The following is a 21,300-nucleotide window of genomic DNA, read 5'->3' as shown; positions in this document are numbered from 1 at the left end:
TAGCACAGTATGGACACTATGTAAATACTTCTTCCCTTTCCAACCACTCCTTTAGTAATAATTGCTAGCATGTGGTGCTTTGAGGTTCGAAGGAAGAGCTCATTACAAATATTATCTCATTTGATCCTCATAACAACCCAAGGAGGGCTGACAAGACAGAGAAAGATGAAGCTTTACCTGCCCTCAGGGAGTTCACCTTCTATTGGAGTAAAAGCTGGTACAAAGATGAGTAAATATAAAACAATTGGGGGAGGGGGGATGAAGAAAAGCTTCCTTTAAGAAGTGGCTCATGGGCTCTGTCTGGAAGAGATCTTGGGATTCCCAGGAGGGAGGAGTGAGCAGGGACAGTTTTTCTGGACTGAGTATAGACTCTACCCAAAGATAAGACGGGAGGTCAAGTTTAGGAGGAAGCAGTATAGTTTGGGTATGTGGCCGAGGAGCAAAATGAAATCAGTCTGGAAGGTTCCATAGAGAGCAGATTGAGGTCTTTGGCATGGGGATTGGAAAGGACTTTGAATGCTAAATTGCAAGTTTGGATTTTTTCCTAGAAACAAGAGGGAGCCACTGTGACTTCTTGAGCGTGGGGTGGCATCGAGGACATCAATTTGGCATCAATGCAAAGGACAGGTTGGAGAGAAGAGGACCAATTACGAGGCTTATTGTAACGTCATAATCAGCTGAGTCAGGTCCGTGACAACTCAGAAGAAACAAGTCCCCAGGAAGGGACAGGCTGAAACTGACCGACTGACCTCCAGTGACACCTTGTAGATGGTGTAATAACCTAAGGGCGTTTCACCGCATTGTCACCCCAGTGTGTGCACAGGGAGTTCAAAGACATGACCCCTGCCCTCTCAGCTTAAGTGTACCAGGCTGGCTCTGAGGTCAGTGGTTCTGGCACAGGAGAGGGACCAAAGCCAAAGCCCAGGCCAGGCAGATGAATGCACCTGGTATTCTCAGTGGCTATACTGCTGGTGGTTTTGCATGCGATCCTAGCCGATGGCAACTTCCAGAAGTCTTACAGAAAAAAATGTCGAGCGGGGCAGAATCTTGGACCGTGTCAAGACCATGGCTGAAGCTGGGCAAAGATATAGCATGGGAGGGCAACGTGGCATGGGGGAAAAGAACCCTGGATTTTGAGTCACAGCACCTGGGTTCAAATTCCTGGTCGGAAGTGGTCTATATCTGTATAATCTTGAGAAAGCCCCCTAAGCTCTCTATGCCTCAGTTTCCCCATCTGTAAAATGTGAGGGTGGACCTCTGAGGTCCCTCGCAGCTCTGGATCTGGGTTCCGAGAGGGTGGTGGGGTAGGGTCCAGCACCATTTAGATGGGGAGGGTGGAAGAGAGGCACAGCAGACAGGAGCCGGTGGAGAGATGACATGGACGCAGGAGACATTTTACAGGCCAGGCTGAGAGCTCTCCAGATGGGGAAGTCAGACACCCAAGCTGGCAGCCAGATTTCATCACCATCCAGGATCAACAGTTGGCCACACAAATATGGGAGGCTCCGGGTGACGCCTGGGGACAAGAGGCTACCCACTGGAAGGGCAGGTAAAGCCGCTAGCCCCACCTCCACGCAGTGAAGGCCTTGATTGGTGCAGCTCCCAGAGGAGGTGGGGCCTAGGAGTGGGGACCTGGTGACGTCGTCCTCATCGGGAAGGAAAAGCCTTGGCGGAGGGGCTGGGGTCTGGGCAGAAGCTGTTGCATCAGGTGAGTCCGGGCTCCTGTCCGCACCCTCCTGGAAGGGGGTGTGGCGCTGGGCAGCAGCGTGATGCCCTACCCCGTCCTGGCACGCCTGGCCGGAGCTTGGAGCTCACGGGTGGCCAGGGGACAAGAACCCGGAGGGCAGCCACGTCCTGCCCTGGGCACGGGGTGGACGGTGGGCTGCCAGGGTGGGGAATGCGGCCGTGTCCCTATTCTGGGCACGGGGTGGATGATTGATTGCAAGGGAATGGCTGGGACCCCGCTATGGGCATGGGGGGGGTGCTGCCAGGGGGACAGCTAACCCACGCCATCCATGTCATACTTTCCAGATTATCCAAGATCTGAGATCAGCCAAGGGGAAAAGGACTTGTCCAAAATGGCATCAGAGGTGAGCCGTCTCTCTGCTTCATCTAAGACACCTCTAGCTCCACCTGCTTCCCTGGCGCTCCATCCCCTCCCCCCGGAAGGTTCACCTCGTACCTAAACTTCTCTCCTAGGAAAATGCCGAAGATCACTTTTGGGGAGGGGGGTACAGGAGGAGGGCCTCCCAGAAAAGGTGAGTGAGAGAAGGAGGTGGCCCTTTCTTCTTGCCTCCTGTCCCTAGCTCCATGCTCTCCCACTTTCCCTCCCTTTCCAGATCGCAATGAGATGCTTTTATTCCTGAGGTCTGGCAAAGCAGTGGCCACCTTACTCCTTCCCCCCTTCCTCCTCTCCTATTGATTCTCTACCCTATACTCTCCCTTGTTAAGAGACAGCCCCCTTGTATGTGAAAACTCTCACAATATACCACTTGGGGAATGGAGCCAGCCCTGGCATTGCTTACACAGTCCCTCCCTACATCGCACTTTGCTCTTTTACCATATTGCCCAAATCTTGTGGCCCCAATACCCAATGGAGCCAAAAATTGTCTGTGGAATGGCTCTCTGGGGGATGGGGAGGGAAAGAGGGAGTAGGAGGAAATAGCACCGTACATTAAAGATTAACCATGCCTGCCCTCTGCCTCCCCCCCCCATAGTAGCCAAAAGGGCCCTTGCTCCATTTCCAATGCTTACTTACTACCTGTGTGACCTTGAACAAGTCATTTCTCCCTAAGCCCTGTGTCAAATGAGCTGGCCTTGGAGGCCACTTGCAGCTCTAAATCTATCATCTTCTCAGCTAGGTTCAAACACTGCCTCTGCCAGTCACATTGGACAAACCTCCCATCCTGCCCCAGCCCCAGTCAGTGGAGGGGCTTCTCCTTGCATGATTTCTCAATCCCATGATGCTTTTTATGCCTCCTCTTTTCATGCCCCATCTTTCTTTGGCAGATACACAGGCCCTTCGATGCCTTTTCAGGGTTCCTTATTCAAGTTCTGAGACTTCCTTTGGCCCCAGACCCCTAAAGTTTTTCTTGTCTTCTAAATCCATCTAGCCACTGCTAATTTTTAGGGAAATCCAATGAGGAGGGAGGGTGGGGAGGAGGATGTTTTTAAGAATCCAATAGGGTCAAAGTGCAGAGTGGGATGGGGAAAGGGGGGGAGGGGAGTCAGCAAACAGGGCAGAAACCACTTGGACCATTGTCTCAATTCATTCTGCAGCCTGAGGGCCAGGGACTGGGAGGTGAGGATCCTGGGTCCTGTTCCTGGCCACTCAGGGGCACTCAGTCTAAGACAGATGACCTGACCTCCCTTGATTTATCTGTCAAATGGGAATAATAATAGCTGGCTGCTTCTGTGGGCTGGTCGGAGGACCACTGAGGTCCTGATCCCTCTGAACTTTGAACCCTTGGACCGAAAGGTGGCATTTACTGTTGATGTGCTGTGTGTCCCAGAGACTTAGTATCTGAGAGTCAAAAGACCTAGCTTTGCTCTTTTGGACAAGTCAGCCACCTCCTTCAAACCTCAGTTTCCTCTTCTCTAAAATGGGAATGACGATGGTGATGATGATGATGATGATGATGATGATGATGATGATGATGATGACAACGACTCTTGCCCTACCAACTTCCCTGGGTTATTGTGAAGACCAAACAAGCTAATCAAAACAGTTTGGGAAGTTACTGACATGATGCAAATTGTGATCCTTATCCCGCTGACAGGGGTAGCTCAGAATCTGCCTCTGGCTGTTATTTCAGCACTGGTAGGGGAAGGAAAGCAAACCACCTTTCAGGTTCCTCTTTGGCACATGCCTGGCAAAGTGTGGAAACAGCCCCAGGTTGGAGTCAGTGGACCCGGATTCAAATCCCAGTTTTGCCTCTTGTTACCTCTATGACCTTAAACAAGTCACTTGGCCTCCAAGGGAAAGGGGCTGGATCAGGATTTTTAAGCTTGGGATCCAGGAATAGATTTCAGGAGGCTAATGAATATGGACATCTTTATTCTCACTAGCTTTTTGTTTCCTTTGTAATCTTGGTATTTTATTTTTGTATTTAAAAACGTGATTCTGAGGAGGGGTCCCTAGGCTTCACCAGACCGACTGCCCAAGGGGCCTGGGACACAAAAAGGCAAAGAATCCTGGGACTAAGTGATTTCTAAGATCCTTCCCACTTCTAGTATCCATGCTACCCTTTTCATGCTCTGAATGAAAGTCATAGGATCAGAGATAAAGCTAGGCTGGACCTCAGGGGTTCAACCTCCCCATTTGATAGATGAGGAAGCTATGGTCCAGTGAGGCAAAGTCCCCAGGCCAAGGTTTCAGAGCCAGGACCCAGAGTCTTCCTGTAAGTTGTCCAAATATAGGGCTCTTTCTTCTTATTTATTTATTTATTTATTTATTTTAATAGTGGAAACTCTTTCTTTTTTCTTTTGAGGCAATTGACTTGCCCAAGGTCATATAGCTAGTAAGTATATGAGTCCAGATTTGAACTCAGGTCCTCCTGACTCCAGGCCCATGCTCTATCCACTGTACCACCTACCTGCCTGTAGGGCCCTTTCTTCTGAACCATACTGTCACGGCACTTTGAAGACTCCCCTCCCCTGGCAGGACCACTTGGCTACCCAGTCTTCAAGAACATGTTGGTCCTTCCTCCATCTCTGACATGCCACCAGCTTCACCAGCCTGGAGGTAGTGGCATCCTCCCGAAGAGAGATGCCAAAGGTTTTCCAGAAGTTTGCAGTCTTGCCTGCAGCCTAACTTGGACATCTGGGGCTGGTTGGGAGCCCAGAGCTAATTGACTTGCTTTTGAACTCAGAGGCACTTAAGTTGTTAGTGCCAGCAGCAGCCCTGGGCTAGGGCTGGAGTGAGTCATTTGGAAGGAAATTATTTCAGCCCCTAATAACAATTCTAATACTACTAATTATTATTATTATTATTATTATAACACACATTTCTATGATGCTTTAAGGTTTTAGATTCAAAACAGCAAGCATGAAAGCGACCCTGCCCTCAAAGAGCTTATATTCCACTGGGGGCAAGGAAGGTACAAAGGAAGATTAAGACTGAAAGGAGAGAGATGGGGGTGAGGACATCTAAAGATCTGGAGAAACGGAGGAAGGGAGCTGAGGGGATTCAGAGCAGATCACTTCCATCTTCTTGTCGAGGTCAGGTTCTGGCTGAGTTCAAATCCTGCCTGTGCCAAACTCAGATAGAAATGGGGCCACTAAATGAGACATAAATAACCTTGCAGGGGCATATTGACTTAGAAATCCACATATTAACATTATCTATGTTTCATTGTATTTTTATTTATTTTGTCAAATATTTCCCAATTATATTTTAATCTGATTCAGCTCCAGGTATGTTTGAGGTAATTCTCTAAGCCTCTAAGCCACTGAAAAGCTGCTTATCCTGTTGGTGAAGGGAGTTTCCTCACCTGGGAACTTCCCTATACCAATAAAATCTCAGGGCCAGTCCCTATCCTTACGGTAGAGGAAGAGGCTCCTTCCTTTAAATAGGGAGGCAGTTATGGTACAGTGGAAGGAGTACTGGCTGTGGAGTCAGGCCCTGGGTTCAAATTCTGCCTCTGATGCTTACTACATGCCCCACAAGTCACTTGAATGCTTTCCTTCTCAGTCTTCTCATCTGTGAAATGGGACCATTAGAATAGATGGTTTATGAGGTCCCTAGTTCTAGCTCTAGGGTTATGAGCCTGAGACAAGAAGTCTGATCTCTGGTCCCTTTAGAATCTAGATCTGAGGCTCTATGAATCTGTGAAGTAGGTAATGAAAAGGATTGTTATCCCCATTTTACAGATGAGTAAACTGAAGCACATAGAGGTGACATTGTCTGCCAAAGGTCCCATGGGTAGGATGGTTGAGAAAGAACCAGGCTTGAACCCTGCTCTGTTGGGTATCATCTTCCCACGATTCCATGTCAGTCAGAAAGACTAGTCCCTGCTCCGTGGTCCTCAGGCCACGTCTGCCCACGCTAGCATGAGTTTTCATTGGATACAGCTGTGCCCCTCGAAAGGCGCTGGGTTTGGAAATTAGCAAGGTCTCAGGCAAACACAGAGCCCAGGGGCCTGGCTGCCTCACTGTATCTTGACTGGCTGACTGAACTATGTGGTCACTCGGAACTTTGACCCCAGAAGGTCAGGGCCAGGGTTCCCTGCAATATTTCCCTTTGCAGGTCCAGAAATGGAGAAATAAGGAGTGGCGATGGCAACAGGGATTGTGGGGCTGAGGGAAAGAGCATGGCACAGGTCAGCATGCCCCCCTGGGCCTCAGTTCCTCTGTAAAAAGAGGGGGCTGCACTGGGTGGTCTCTGAGATACCTTTCAGCTCTAAAGCCAGTGTTCCCAGAAGCCGGTAGTCACCTGTCAGGGGCCGGAAGCATGGGGCTTACCTTCAGAACTGGGAGGGGCATCAGAGACCAGCTAGTCTGACTCCCTTATTTTACAGATGAGGAAACTGAGGCACAGAGAAGTTGTTAAAGGACTTAGGGTCACACAGTTGGTGCTGAAGCCTGGGGGAGGAGATGGAGGGCTGGTATCAGTTCTCAGACTGACAGGAATGCGCAGGGGCTGGAGTGGGTGTAGAGAGAAGCTGGAGAGGTACCCCCAGGGCAGAGTCCTCTGGCTCACCCAACAGCTCTTGTTTATATCAGAACCGTTGGCTAACTAGGAGGCTAAGCTCACTCCTGGAGCAAAGAGAATGTCTAGATAGATAGGTCCTTTCTGCCAAAACAAGTCCAGGGCAGATTTGAACTCAGGTCTTCCTGACCCTATCCATCTTGGCTCTGTCATAGGCTGGCTGGGTGATCACAAGCAACTGACCTAACTTCTCTAGGCCTCTGTTTTGCATCTGGAAAATGGAGACAATCATACCTCCTCTGCCTATGTCTTTGGGAATTGTGAGGACCAGAGAAATAAATTATGTGAAAGCTCTTTGGAAGAGACCGCCCAAGTGCTCTGGAAATAGCAAGTGAACAAGTCAAGTCAATAGGCATTCAATGGGGAGACAAAGAAAAACGAAAATCATACCTGTCCTCCAGGAGCTTACAGTTTAATGGGGAGACAACTTCTACAATAGATGTGTTCAGTAGTGCCTAACTCTGTGGACCATAAAACGCCAGTGCCGTCCATGGGTTTTCTTGGCAAAGATCCTGGAGTGGTTTGCCATTTCTCCTTTAGTGGATTACGGCAAAGAGGGTGAAGTGACTTACCTAGGGTCACACAGCTAGTAAGTGTCAGAGGCTAGATCTGAACTCAAGTCTTTGTAACTGCAGGCCCAGCATTCTATCTGCTGAGCCACCTAGCTGCCTCAGCAGCTATCTATCTATCTATCTATCTATCTCTCTATCTATCTATGTGTGTTTACACACAGAGGGTCATTTGGAGGCAATTTCATCAGGAATAATTAAGATTAATAATTAAGATAGAATTAAGGGGGGATGGGCAAAAGCTTTTTATAGAAGGCATAATTTGAGCTGTATCAAAGGAAGCCAGGAAAGCCAGGGGGAGATGAGACAGAGAATTCCAAGGCCTGGAGTCAAGAACAGGGAGGACTGGAAAGGTAGGAGGGGGCCAGGCTGTGGAGGGCTTAAAAAGCCCGAGGATTTTAGAGTTGATCCTGGAGGTAATCGGGGGCCCCTGGAGTTTATTGAGTGCAGGGGGACTGAGTGGATTTGGAGGAACCATTCATACTTGGGTCCTCGTGCTGGCTTATGGAAGCCTGGTGTTCACCGGTGCTTCCCACAGCGTGTGCTGACACATTGTAAGAGCCACATAAATGCTTGTTGGCAGATTAATTGTGTCCCTGATGGGACCGCTGATCAGATACAAATCTATAAAGGAGGTGTGTCTGAGCTCCCTCTATGGCACCTAGGTCTCAGAGACTCCCACCAGAAATGTTCTTTTCTGGCCCACCCTGTCTGGGCATCACCCATGGGCTGGCACTAAGCCTTCCTTTCAAACTTGGCTGCCCAGTGTTCTGGGCTCTGCCATCTGCTAGGGGGGCAGCTAGCTGCCCTAATTGGTGGGAAATGATGCATCAGAACCTGGAGCTGCCACCCCACCTGCAAGGGTGCCTTTCCGTCCCTGGCTCTGTGGCTCTGCTTCTGGCTGGGAGGGTCTTGGGCTCTGTGGCTGGGCTTTCTCCCAGGCCACCGCCAGGATCCTTCGGGTGCTAACTGTGCCCCCTTCTCTTCCTGGGCAGAGTGGGAAGCTGTGGGGCGGCCGGTTCGTGGGCTCAGTTGACCCCATCATGGAGAAGTTCAACGCATCCATCACCTATGACCAGCGCATGTGGGAGGCCGACATCCAGGGCAGCAGGCCTACAGCAAAGGGCTAGAGAAGGCAGGGCTCCTGACCAAAGCCGAGCTGGGCGAGATCCTTCATGGCCTCGACAAGGTACTGGCAGCTCCCCTCCTCCCTGCTCATACCCAATGGCCCCATCATTTCCATTTCTCTCTCTAGAGAGAAAATGACCTCCCTGTCGACAGGTATTCTCCTACTACCTAATTCGGCAATATTCAACCATGTGTGGTATGATGCCTAGGAAGCCAGCCTTAGGGATGTGCTGTCCAAGGTTCAAGTCTCCCCCACTCACCCACACTGGCTGTGTGACTCTGAGTAACCCACAGCTCCCAATGGCCTGGAAGCTCTCTTAAGACTAGTAGGTGTAGGGGCAGCTAGGTGGTGAAATGGATAGAGCACCAGCCCTGAAGTCAGGAGGACCTGAGTTCAAATCTGGCCTCAGACCAAACACTTGGCGCTTACTAGCTGTGTGACCCTGGGCAAGTCACTTAACCCCAATTGCCTTAAAAAAAAAAAAGACTAGAAGGTAGAGTATGTGCTGATCTGAATTGGGGGATGGAGTTTCCTCACCAGGGACCTCCTTAGCTGGTGAAATCACGGATCCATCCACACCAAAAATGACAATAAATATACATATGTGTATGAGACAGTGTGCTGGGGTAGAAAAACTACTGAATTTGGAGTCAGGAGATCTGGGTTCAAATCCCAACCTGTTAGCTGTAAAGCCTCAGTTCCCTCATGTAAAATGGGTATAATGATATTCGCACTCTCTACCTCTCAGCATTGTGCTAGAGAAGGCACTGTGCAAAGCGCTTTAACATGCTACAGAAATCTCAGTTATCTGTGATGCCATTAACCCCCATGGTGTAAGCCTGTGCTGAAGATACTCTGGGTTGTGAGGGGTTACCCCAAGGACAAGGGTGCTCCCAGGACACCCTTTCAGGTATAGCCAGTGTCTCTGGGGGGCTCTGGGGGGGGGATCCAATTCAAGGAGCATTTATTAAACACCTACTGGCTGCTGTTTGCTGGAGATGCCAAGACAGGGCTTACATTCTGCTGGGGGGCACGTCCTATAACCAGATAGCTAATGGCAGGACAGAGAGGGCCAATGGGGAAAGGCTGAGGGTGGGAGCAGGGCAGGCGCCTCCTGGCTTTGCCCTTCCCACCGAGGTATCAGCCATGTGGGGCACCATCTTGACTCTGGGGCTCGCTGTCGTGGACGCAGGTGGCCGAGGAGTGGGCCAACGGCACGTTTGCACAAAACCCCAGTGACGAGGACATCCATACAGCAAATGAGCGGAGGCTGAAGGTGTGCCGGACCCCCCTCCCCCCTTCCCTTCACCAATCAAGCCCTTATTGAGCCCTTGCTGAACCAAGCCCCAGGCTAGGTGCTGAGGCTACAAAGGCAGAAATGGAACATTCCCTGCCCTCAGGGAACTTATATTCTATTAGGTATATAAATCAGTATGTACATGGTAAATACAAGGCGCTGGGGAGGCCATTAGTCTCTGGGAGAAGCCTAATCCCCTTCTCTCCCTCACATCCAAGGCCTCCCTGGGCACAAGCCGCCATCTTTCTCTTCCAACCTGGGGTGGAGCTGGGAGGGACCTGACATTGCATTGGAAGGGGCCCCTGCTAGAAAGAATGGGGCAGTGGCGGGGAGGGGTCCGTGTCTGTCCATCCACAAAGGGGGAGAACAGAGCCTGGGTGGGCAGTGGTGGCTGAGGTGACTCAGGCTTGACCCTGAGGGAAACGGGGTCCTCAGGGGCCCAAATGCTGGGGAGAAATCCCGTGCTGGGCCCTTGGATGGGAATCAGCAGCTGTTCACACGCCCTCTGGGCCTGTCCCCCACCCCTTCGCAGGAGCTCATTGGGGAGACAGCAGGGAAGCTGCACACTGGCCGCAGCCGGAATGACCAGGTACCGCCCCCCCCCACCCCCAAGCTGCCGAGCTTGATGCCCTTCTCTCGCCCACCCTCTGATCCAGCCCTCGCCATGGGGGACTTCTCTGTGCCCCGTCCCTGGCTCTCGGGCTGCACAGAGCTTGGACCCCCACGTTTCTGAGAGCCGGCCCTCCCCCTCTGGCAGGTGGTCACGGACTTGAGACTCTGGATGCGAAGGTCCTGCTCCGAGCTGTCTGCCCACCTCCGAACGCTTCTCTCAACCATGGTGGAGCGAGCCGAAGCGTGAGTCACCCCCTCCTGTAAAATCCCAGGACACACAGTGGCTGAGCTCCAAAGGGTCACAGACATCAACCCTTGCTTTTGACAGAGGAGGAAACTGAGGCCCAGAGAGGGAAGATCCTGAGACTGAGACTGGGTGGGCGGGAGGGAATTCTGGGCTGTCCTCCAGGTCAATCAAACAGTCAGTCGACAAATATTCATTAAGTTCCTATTATGAGAGGCAGGCAGTGCAGTGGAAAGACTGGTTCCTTGGAGATAGAGGATCTGAGTGCGAATTCTGCCATATCTGTTACCACCTGTGGGACCTTAACTTCTGGGCCTCAGTTTCCTCATCTCTAAAATGAGGATGTTGGACTTAATACCTCAAAGGTCCCTTCTAGATCTAATTCTGTGAGCCTGTGATATGGGTATTTACTGGAAGGTGGCCCCCACCTCCTTCCCTTTAGGGCGGACTGTTTATAGGTTGCCTTTGCTAGAGGTGCAGGGAAGAGGGGTGCCTCATGACGGGGGGCTTGGGTGAGTAACCCCCAGCGTGTTAAGACTGAGGCCTGGCTGGGAATTGGGGGGCCCTGGACAGGCTGACTCCCTCAGCATCGCTCCCCCTTACCCAGGAGGAGCCAGAGGGGCAGGGCCACCTGCTGGGTGGCAAAGGGGGGAGGGGAGAAGTAGAGCTTCATCTCCTTGACCCTTATCTCCCAGGACCAGGTGGGGGGCAGGGTGAGAGGAAAAAATACACAGAGAAGAAATGCTAGGTGGGGATCTACTGTTAGCAAACGGGGACCCAGAGTGCACTGAGCTGAGGACAGAGAGGGCAAGGTCCCTTGCATGGCCAGCAGTGGGGGCATCATGTTTAATGTTTAAGAATCTCCCCCTCCCCGTGCTGTCCTGGGAACACAAGCCAAGGAGAGGCCTAGGTCAGCAATGCCAGTCCTAGCTTTGGGCTCAGCCCCAAGGGGATGGAAGGGGTCTGCTTTCCTGGTCAGTCAACAGTCAACAAGTGAAGAATATTTATTATTTCCTCATTAATATTTATATATTAATATTTATCAAGCACCTACTATGTGCCAGGCATTGTGTCAGACACTGAGGATATAAAAAAAGGCAAAAAACACGGTCCCTGCCCTCAGAATGCTCACATTCCAATCAGGAAGGCAACATGCAAAATATATATACATATATTATACCTATAAAGTAAATGTCATGTCATCTCAGAGAGAAGGTATCAGCAGAGGGTTAGGAAAGGCCTCCCGCAGAAGGTGGGACTGGAGCCAGGTCTTAAGGCCAGGGGTACAAGGAAGAGTCTGTAGGCATGAGGCACAGCCATTGAAAAAGCTTGGAGGTCAGAGATGGAGAGTTGGGTTTGAAGGCTAGCAAGTAGACCAGTATGTCTTCAAGAAGACTGGAAAAGACAGGAGGGGGCCAGGTTGTGAGGGACAGAAGGATCTCCAAGATGCGGTCACATCCCTGTTTGTTCCCAAGAAGACCCACTGAACAGCCCTCGTTCCCATGTTGGGGTGGAGAGTGTGAGCAGTATTGTACCCTGGAAAGCTGCCATGTTTGTGCTGATTGCCCCTCTTTGGTCCTGCCCTAGGGAAAAAGATGTGCTCTTTCCGGGCTACACCCACCTACAGAGGGCTCAGCCCATTCGCTGGAGCCACTGGATCTTGAGGTAAGGGCAGGTACCCCCGAAGGGGATTTCTGGCCTGGGAAGATGAGCTCGGGGAGGAGGGCACCCCAAACCCTCTTCTCTGCTTCAAACCTGGCCTTCGGGAGTTGGGGCCAGGTCACCTCAGGAACCCCAAATCTTCTCCTGCACTGACGTCTCCTCTGTCCCTGACAGTCACGCCGTCGCCCTGTCCCGAGACTTGGAGCGTCTGCTGGAGGTGAGGAAAAGAATTGACGTGCTGCCCCTGGGGAGGTGAGTGAGGGACCCGGTCTTCACAGAATGTCACAGCTGGAAGGGAACGGGTGGACTGTCTAGCAAATGGGGTGGTTAGACCCGAGGAAGAAACTGAGGCCAGGAGAGGAGACATGGAGGAATCACAGTGGTGATGGTGGAAAGAGCGTTGACTCTGCAGTTAGAAACCTTGGGTTAAAGCCCACCATCGTTATCACTGGTGTGGCGATGGACAGCTCACTCCATCCCCTTGGGCCTCAGTTTCCTCATCTGTAAAGTAGGCGCATTGGACCAGATGGTCCGCAAGGTCCCTTTCAGCTAAATCTATGATCTTACAAAGTTACTTATCCTCCTGGGCCTCAGTTTCCTCATCTGTAAAAGGAAGGAATTGGACTAGGAGACCCCAAGGTCCCCTTTCCAGCTCTAAGATACAATCAAAAGAATTCTCACTGTGGGATACTCACTGAAACTTGTCCAAGGTTACCCTGGACTAGAACCCTGTTGTCCTGCCTTCAGGGGACCCAGGTCGTCGACCTTTATTGGATCATGAGCCGGGCTGAAAGTTTCCTGGGAAAGATGCTTTGGGGGGCAGCTAGGTGGCGCAGTGGATAGAGTACTGGCTCTGAAGTCAGGAGGACCTAAGTTCAAATCTGGCCTCAGACCAACTTAACACTTACTAGCTGTGTGACCCTGGGCAAGTCACTTAACCCCAATTGCCAGAAAGAAAGAGAGAAAGAGAGAAAGAGAGAAAGGAAGGAAGGAAGGAAGGAAGGAAGGAAGGAAGGAAGGAAGGAAGGAAGGAAGGAAGGAAGGAAGGAAGGAAGGAAGGAAGGAAGGAAGGAAGGAAAGATGCTTTGGGCCCAGGAGTAAAATGAGAGAGAGAGGTGGGGGTGGAGACAGCTGGTGACCAGCGCTTCCCAAAGAAAAAAGCCAGACTGCCTCCTTCCTGGTGCAAGGAAGGAATTTCTCTGATTTTTCTTTCCTTTTGATGGGACAGTGAATGACCTCTCCTTCTCTAAGCTGAGTTCTAGAGGCCTGTGAAGGGATGAAGTGGACAGGAGTGTTAGGGGGTATGTACAGGGAAGGGGGAGAAAGAATGGTTTCACAGGCCCCAGGAGCATCAGAAAGGGCCCCAGACTTAGTCAGGAGACCTCAGGTTAAAATCCAGCCCAAGAGCCTTGCTAGTTGTGTGCCCTTGGGCCAATCACCTCACTTCTCTGCACCTCTGCTTCCTCATCTGTCAAATGGGCACACACGTTACTTATCTGATAGGCTTGAGAAGAAAGCATGCCAGAACTCTTAAATGCTCTGGGGATGTAAGTCGCTTTATTGTCATGATTATTGTTAACTAGAGTTTCCCCATGTTTTCTATCCCTCTTCCCCTCTCCCGCCATGTCCTCCAGTGGGGCCATCGCTGGCAACCCCTTGGGAGTGGATAGAGAGCTGCTCCGAAAAGGTAAGCCCTGCCCTGGGTAGGAGGCATCACCTCCTCTCTCCAAGCCCTTCAGGCCCCCATCTCCTCTGCCTAGAACCACAGCTCTGGATCTAAAAAGAACCTCAAAAAGCCCTCAGACAGAGGGTTCTAGATTTTGGGCCTCAAGAGCCCTCAGAGGCTGTCTACCCAAGCTGCTCAGAGGCCCAGGGGGTCCCCCAAAGGTCACGAGGCAGGGTTCCAGCCTCAGTCCTGGGCTTACAGCTCCAGGGCTCCTCCCAGGGGGCCAACGTTGGAGCTGGAAGGGCAATCAGAATGGCTCCTAGCCTTTTGGGGTCATCACTCCCTTTGGCAGTCTGGTGAAGTCTATGGACCCCTTTTTTAAAATGCATAAAATAAAATACATAATATTACAAAGAAAACCAAAGGTTAACAAAATAAAAATGCAATTTTTAAATATAAACTCCTGTTTTTAAATGCGTAAAATACATAAGATTACAAAGGAAACAAAGGAGTTAGTGAAAAGAAAGATATAAATTCATTTCCCATTCAAGTTCACCTGTCTGTAGGGTCCATGGACCCCTTAGGTTAAGAATCCCAGATCTAGTTCAATCCCCTTGTTTGACAAAGGAGGAAACTGAGGCCCAGAGAAGAGAGGTCACCCAGCTGGGGGCCAGGATCCTGTCTCTCCATCCTTCTGAGCTGAATGGCAGACTCTCCTTCTCCCATCCCCCACCCTACCCTGCCCCCTGAGGTGGGGGCCAGGAGGCTGAGCTGGGGACTTTGTTAACTACCACGTGTGGGGGGGGGGTGCTGGGGCCCCCAGAGGACTAGGGAAGCACCTCATTCCCCTGTGGATTTGTTACTGCCCCTCAGAGTTGAATTTCAGTGCTATCACCCTCAACAGCATGGACGCCACCAGCGAGAGAGACTTCGTGGGTGAGTTCTGCTCCCCGGGTCCTCTTTCCTTGGCCTGGAACTCCCTCCCCCCAGCTTCTCTTCATTTTCGTTTCCTTCCCCACCAAATCCTGTTTCACCAGTGGTTTCCTCACACACACACCCTCCCCTCAACCTCTCCCTAAATCCCAGGGATTCCCCCATGTTTTTCAGGGGTCCTGGGTATGTCCCATCATGAGGAGGGAGGTGACTGGTGGGCCGGGGTAGGTAACACCTTAGGAGGGCTCAAACCTGGGACATTCTTCTTTTTACCCATACTCTGAAAGCTGAGTTCCTCTTCTGGGGTTCTCTATGCATGACGCACCTCAGCAAGATGGCGGAGGACCTGATCATTTATGGCACCAAGGAATTTAGCTTTGTCCAGCTATCTGATGCCTACAGGTAAGGGGGAGGGCTGCCCCCTCCATGCCCTGCTCCCCCTACCTGTTCCCTGACCTTCTCCCATGATGGCCAACTGGGGTGCACCAGCCCAGACAACAGAGCCTCTAGATTCTCCCCACATGGACTCCCTCAGCTTCTTCCCCTTGATCGGGGTCACAGAACCCAGATGGAGAGCTGGAAGAGGCCTCAGAGGCCATTGAGTCAAAAACCCCCTTCTATTACAGATGGGAAAACTGAGGCCCAGAGAGGTGAAATGGCTAACCCAGAGTCACACCAATGGGGTCATAGATACAGAACTAGAAGGGATCTCAGAGGCCTTCTAGGCCAACCCTTCCTTTTACAGAGAAGGAAACTGAGTCTGAAGGAAGTGGCATGCCCAAAGGTAGTAAGTAACAGAGATTTGAACCCAGGTCCCATGAATCCTAAGCAGGGCCTTCTTTCCACTGTAACCTTACTATTTCCCTCATCTGGGAGTCTTCTGAGATGCAGGTCAAGTGGATGGTGGGATGGGAATCTTCACCCATTTTAAACATGTGGTTTCTGTGTCGGTAGCACCGGGAGCAGCCTGATGCCCCAAAAGAAGAACCCCGACAGTCTCGAGCTGATTCGGAGCAAAGTGGGGCGCGTGTTTGGCCGGGTGAGGGGCACTGGCCAAGAGGAGATGGGGGTGTGTGGATGGGCAGAGTTGTGAATCAGGGTCCAAGTGCAGGGGAGGGGGAGGATCGCCACTCCCACGGAACCCCAGCCCTTCCACACCCAAGGCCTTGGCCCAGCCCTAGGGTCCAGGCCCCAAGTCTCACCCCCAGGTTTCCCATCATTCAGTGTGCTGGGCTCCTGATGACGCTCAAGGGACTTCCAAGCACCTATAACAAAGACTTACAGGTACGGCTCCTGCTAGGACTAACGGATAGTATACCCCTCCGGGTAGACTGTAACCTCCCTGAGGGCAGGGCCTGTTTTCATTTGGTCTGTTAGTTACTAGACGTTTATTAAACGCCTACTGTGTGCCAGGCACTATGCTAAGAGCTGGAGATAAAAAGAAAGGCAAAAGACAGTCCTAGAGCTCAAGACACTCAGGGTCGGGGAGACAGCATCAGGACAACTACGTCCAAACAAGCTGTGTGTGGGAGAAACTAGAAATCACTAGATACTTAATAAATATTAAATAATAAATAATTAGAAAGAACTAAGGGGGATCCGGAAAGGGTTCCTGTAGAAGGCAGGGTTTTAGCTGAGACTTGTAGGTAGCCTGGCATGTAGTAGGTCCTTAATAAATGGTTGGTGAAGGAGTAGCTAGGTGGTGCAGTGGATAGAGTTCTGGCCTTGAAGTCAGGAGGACCTGAGTTCAAATCTGGTCTCAGACATACAACACTTACTAGTTGTGTGACCCTGGGCAAGTCACTTAACCCCGACTGCCTAGCAAATAAATAAATAAATAGACAAACAAATAAATAGATGGATAAATAAATAACTGAATGGATGAATGAATGCTTGGTGATTTATTGACTGATAAATGGCAGAGATAGCTACCCAGCTGCCCTGAAGCCAAATTTATCTCCCTTTCCCATACACCAGAGTACCTCCTCAGCTGCTCCCTGACCCAAGCAGCTCAGACTCCCAGGTACTCAGGGCAGTGCCTGCTCACCCATGAATGGAAGCATGTTTGCACAAATACCTCCCTGCTGATCTCTGTGCAGGAGTTCCCTCTAGGAGCTAGATGGCTCTGTGGATAAAGCACCAGGTCTGGAGTCAAGACCTGGGTTCAAATCTAGCCTCAGACCCTTCCCTAGCTGTGTGACCCCAAGCAAATCACTTAACCTCTTTTTGCCTCAGTTTCCTCAACTGTAAAACGGGACCTGCCAGGATCAAATGGAACAATATTTGTAAAGCATTTAGTATAATGCCTGGCACATAGCAGGTGCTCCACAGGCCTGGGAAAGCAGAGCTCTTCCTTTACAGCCAGTAAACCCTCCCCTGCTTCCCACCAGGCTCTCTTGGCTGGATCTGGGGGTAGAAGGCAGGGCTAGGTGCTTCCCAGGCCCCTGGGCCAATGCCATCCATGGCTCCAGAGGAAGCTAGAGCACCTGGGAGAGGAGTCCTTGTACTCCTAAAGGGTGATAACACTGAGAGACTGGGGGCAAGGGAAGAGAGAAGAGTCGGAGAGAGACCCCGCTCTGCAGCCCCCTCCTTCCCGGCTAACGTCTCTCCCACCTTGGCCCCACAGGAGGACAAAGAGGCCGTCTTTGAAGTCTTCGACACCATGAATTCTGTGCTCCAGGTGGCCACCGGCATCATCTCTACCATGAAGGCAAGACTCCCTCTTACACCATTTCCCTTGCCTTTATCCTCCTCTCCCAAGTCCTCTCTCCCCAAAGGCTTGCCCACTGCTTCCCGTTCTGGAGAGCCGGGGCGGGGCTGAGAGAAGGGGTTGGCAGAGAGGCTGGGAGCCCAGAGGCCCAGGAGGAGCCCCAGTGGATTTGGAGTCCAAGGACCCTCCAGTCTGGACGTAGGCTGTGCTACTCATAACCCATCTGGCTTTGGACCAGTCACCCTCTGGGGACCTCTGCTCCTCATCTGTAAGAGGAGGGGGTTGGTCAAGATGACCTCTAAGGTCCCTTCCATCTCTAGGCCTATAAAAAGGCATATTTTAAATTTAACAAAATTGACTTTTTAAAGAATATTTTTATTTATTTCATTAAATATTTCTCAACTACAGGCAAGAAGAATTTTTAACAATCATTTTTTAAAACTTTGAGTTCCAAAATCTATCCCTTTTGCCTTCTTGAGAAGGCAAGCAATTTGATATATTTTTATATATTTGATATATATTGATCAAATTTGATTATACATGTGAAGTCATGAAAAACACATTAAAAGTGACTCTTGAAAAAAATTACCGTATTTGCAGGCATCCTCTTATAAGCTGATCACTTTCTGGTATTTTTAAAATGTGCTTCTCCTATGTATTACTGCAGATCAACAAGGCATGCATGGAGGAGGCTCTCAGCCCAGACATGCTCGCCACTGACCTGGCCTACTATCTTGTCAGAAAGGGGGTAAGAAGCCACGGATCCGGATGTCATGGGGTACAGAGGGCTGGAGCCACCCCCGGGCCCAGGAGCCTCGCAGCCCTGCTTCTGGGCCAGGGGACTGAACAAGCATGAAGGGCAGGAGGGAGACGTGGGAGGTGGGAGGGAAAGACGGCATCACCACCCTCCTTTTCCCTCTGGCCCAGATGCCATTCAGGAGGGCCCACGAGGCCTCGGGAAAAGCTGTCTTCATGGCCGAGACCAAGAAGCTGGCCCTCAGCCAACTCTCTTTGATGGAGCTGCAGACCATCAGGTGGGAAGCCCCTTCCTAAGGCCCCTGCAGCTCTGGCCAGCTCTCCGTCTCCCTCTCCACTGAATTCAACAAGCATCCATTAGGCACCTACTGTATGCTTGTCTACACTGCTAAAGCCCTCCCCTAGTGCTCATCCTGGCCTGGAGGGCAGTGTGGGCTCTCACTGACCCTGCCAGCAGAACCCAGGTCTAGAAAATCTATAGTCTTGTCCTTTCTCAACAGCAAACCAACTTTGCCAAGTTGAGGGAAACACCACCAGCTTGGCTGATACTGGCAGGTTGTGTGTTTTTTTAACCACATCAGCCATCAGAGGCCAAATGCAGCATTGCGCTGTAAGGGCTGCGGTCGGCCCCGTGCAGAGATTGCTCATGCCCGCGCCGTGCCAGATCCTTCTCATGCCGACTCAATCGACAAATCTGTGTTAAATTCTTACTGTGGGCCAGCCACTGTGAAAAAGGAATTAATCCCCGGCTTCCAGGAGCTCACGTTCTAGTGGGGGAAGGGGTACTGTGGAAAGAGCATTGCTTCTGGTGTCAGAGGACCTGGGTTCAAATATTACCTCTCCCTCCCTGTGTGACCTTGGGCGAATCACCACCTAGCAGGGCTTCAGTTTACCTGTGTGGAACATTCTCTCAGGTGCCAGGGATGCTGGGATAAGAGAAAACCTAGATCCTGTCCTCAGGGAGCTTACAGTCTGGGGTATGAGGAGAATGAACCACACACAAATGATTAGAATCCAGGTTCACAGATTTAGGGCCTTAGAGGTCATCGGGAAAAGTGCCACCCTCCCTCTGCTTTTTTATTTTTTTGGTGAGGCAGTCGGGGTTAAGTGACTTGCCCAGGGTCATAGAGCTAATGAGTATCATGTGTCTGAGGTCAGATTTGAACTCAGGTCCTCCTGACTCCAGGGCTGGTGCTCTATCCACTGTGCCACCTAGCTGCCTTTTCTCTACTTTTGCAGATGAGAAAACTGAGGCCCCAAAGTGGTTAGTGATTTGCTCAAGGTTCCATGGGAGAAGAGAAGGGAATAAGTATTTCTAGCTTCTACCATGTGCCAGGCCCTGTGCTAAGCCCTTTACAGATATAATCTCATTTGGTCCTTTCAACCACCCTGGGAGGTGCGTGCTATTATGATCCCATTTTACAGGTGGGGAAACTGAGGCAAAGAGAGGTAAGTGACTTGCCCAAGGCCACACAGCTAGTAAGTGTCTGCTGCTGAGTTGGGGCTTAGGTCTTTCTGCCTCGAGGCCCAGCATTTTATCTACTGTACCACCAGCTGCCTCTGAGTGGCAAGTCGCAGAGACAGCATTTAAACTCAGGTCCTTGGACTCCAAATCTAGGATTCTTTCCATCACCTCATGCTGCCTCCCTAGGAAGTGGTCAGCCGCATCGCAGAGGTCACATAGAGTCAGGAAGGAAGCAATGCTTCCTAGCCAGGGGCCAGTGTAAAACAGGGAAAACTTCCTGGAGGAGGCAGCGCTGAGCCTGGCCGGGGGCAGAGTTTGGGTGGAGAATGAATGGGATAATTTCAGGGAGGCCAAGAAGGGGAATCTCGCCTGGGGCCTTCCGTGGGACTAGAGGGGAAGAGGGGCACTCCCGTCCTCACACCTTCCCCTTCCTTCTTCCCTTCCAGCCCCCTGTTCACCAGCGACGTGAGCCACGTGTGGAACTACGCCAACAGCGTGGAACAGTACGAAGCCTTGGGCGGGACGGCCAGAAGCAGCGTGGATTGGCAGATCCAGCAGCTGAGAGACTTGCTGCAGACCCTGCCCCGATAGAGACCCCCCACCCAGCCCCCTACCCCCACTCACAGCCTCCCAGGGGAGGACTGGGCGTTCGTGTTCTGACTTCGCCATCATCTGGGGGAGGGCAGTGGAGACAGTGTGGGGCTGGGAGCGAAGCAGACCGAGTACAAATCCTGCCTCAGACAGCTGGGACACCCTGGCCAAGTGACTTACCTCTCTGGGCCTCAGTTTCCACATCTGTAAAAAGGAGGGGGTTGGGCCTCCCTTCTAGCCCTGAGCGTACCAGCTTATTATAAAGCATTCCATGGGGCTAGGGTGCAGGGGGTCTGGGCCCGGGAGGGGATGAAGGAAAAGAGAGATGGGCAGGGGAAGAAAGGGACAGGACTCCAGTCCTCTAAAACATCACGGCCCTTGGCCCCTCTTCCCTGGGATTCTCAGTGACTCCCTGGCTCCACTTACTGCACTGGTCTAACTTTAGAAGGCCCAGGCCCCGAATCAGGCTTACAGAAGCCCAGCGGGATCTGTAATCCCTATGATTTTGTGGTGTCTACTTACAAAGAGACTCCCAATGGATTCCTCTACGAGCATTTGTCAAATGTCTCCTATGTGTTAGGGGCTGGGGATATACAGAGGGGAACATTCCCTGCCCTCATGCCGCTTACATTCTGTGAGAGGAGGAGTGGGGGACAACATTTATACATATAAGTATATACAAATATACATATATATATATATATATATATATATATATATATATATATATATATATATATATATATATACACGGTCAGTTAACAAGCATTTAAGTGACTTCTGTGGGCCGGGCAGAAAACACGAGTATGTTTAGACAGATACACGCATACGTGGATATCAATATCTAACATATATATGTGCATATATAGATAGATAGCTATGCCTCTATTATACATAATACATGCCATATGTTATACATAACATATACTATGGATTTGTCTCTATATTTATATCTAT

The 21,300-nt window shown here is 51.0% G+C and overlaps 1 protein-coding gene across 1 annotated transcript; it reads left to right on the top strand.

The window, feature by feature from the left end:
- The first annotated feature begins 1,616 nt into the window (after positions 1 to 1,616).
- On the top strand, positions 1,617 to 20,891 carry ASL (argininosuccinate lyase). The gene is given in 18 exon segments (XM_021007036.2): positions 1,617 to 1,708; positions 2,032 to 2,090; positions 8,274 to 8,385; positions 8,388 to 8,467; positions 9,600 to 9,683; positions 10,237 to 10,293; positions 10,462 to 10,559; positions 12,148 to 12,225; positions 12,397 to 12,474; positions 13,857 to 13,909; positions 14,762 to 14,824; positions 15,109 to 15,223; positions 15,776 to 15,860; positions 16,046 to 16,105; positions 17,448 to 17,531; positions 18,199 to 18,279; positions 18,459 to 18,565; positions 20,199 to 20,891. Coding segments are annotated over 17 exon segments (1,392 nt in total). The 5' UTR covers positions 1,617 to 1,708; positions 2,032 to 2,078; the 3' UTR covers positions 20,344 to 20,891.
- The last annotated feature ends 409 nt before the right edge of the window (positions 20,892 to 21,300 follow it).

The sequence above is a fragment of the Phascolarctos cinereus genome, unplaced genomic scaffold (genome assembly GCF_003287225.1).
Source record: "Phascolarctos cinereus isolate Bilbo 61053 unplaced genomic scaffold, phaCin_HiC Scaffold_5;HRSCAF=322, whole genome shotgun sequence".
Lineage (NCBI taxonomy): Eukaryota > Metazoa > Chordata > Mammalia > Diprotodontia > Phascolarctidae > Phascolarctos > Phascolarctos cinereus.
The sequence above is the reverse complement of the archived record's forward strand: the minus strand, read 5'-3'. Positions and strand labels throughout refer to the sequence as shown.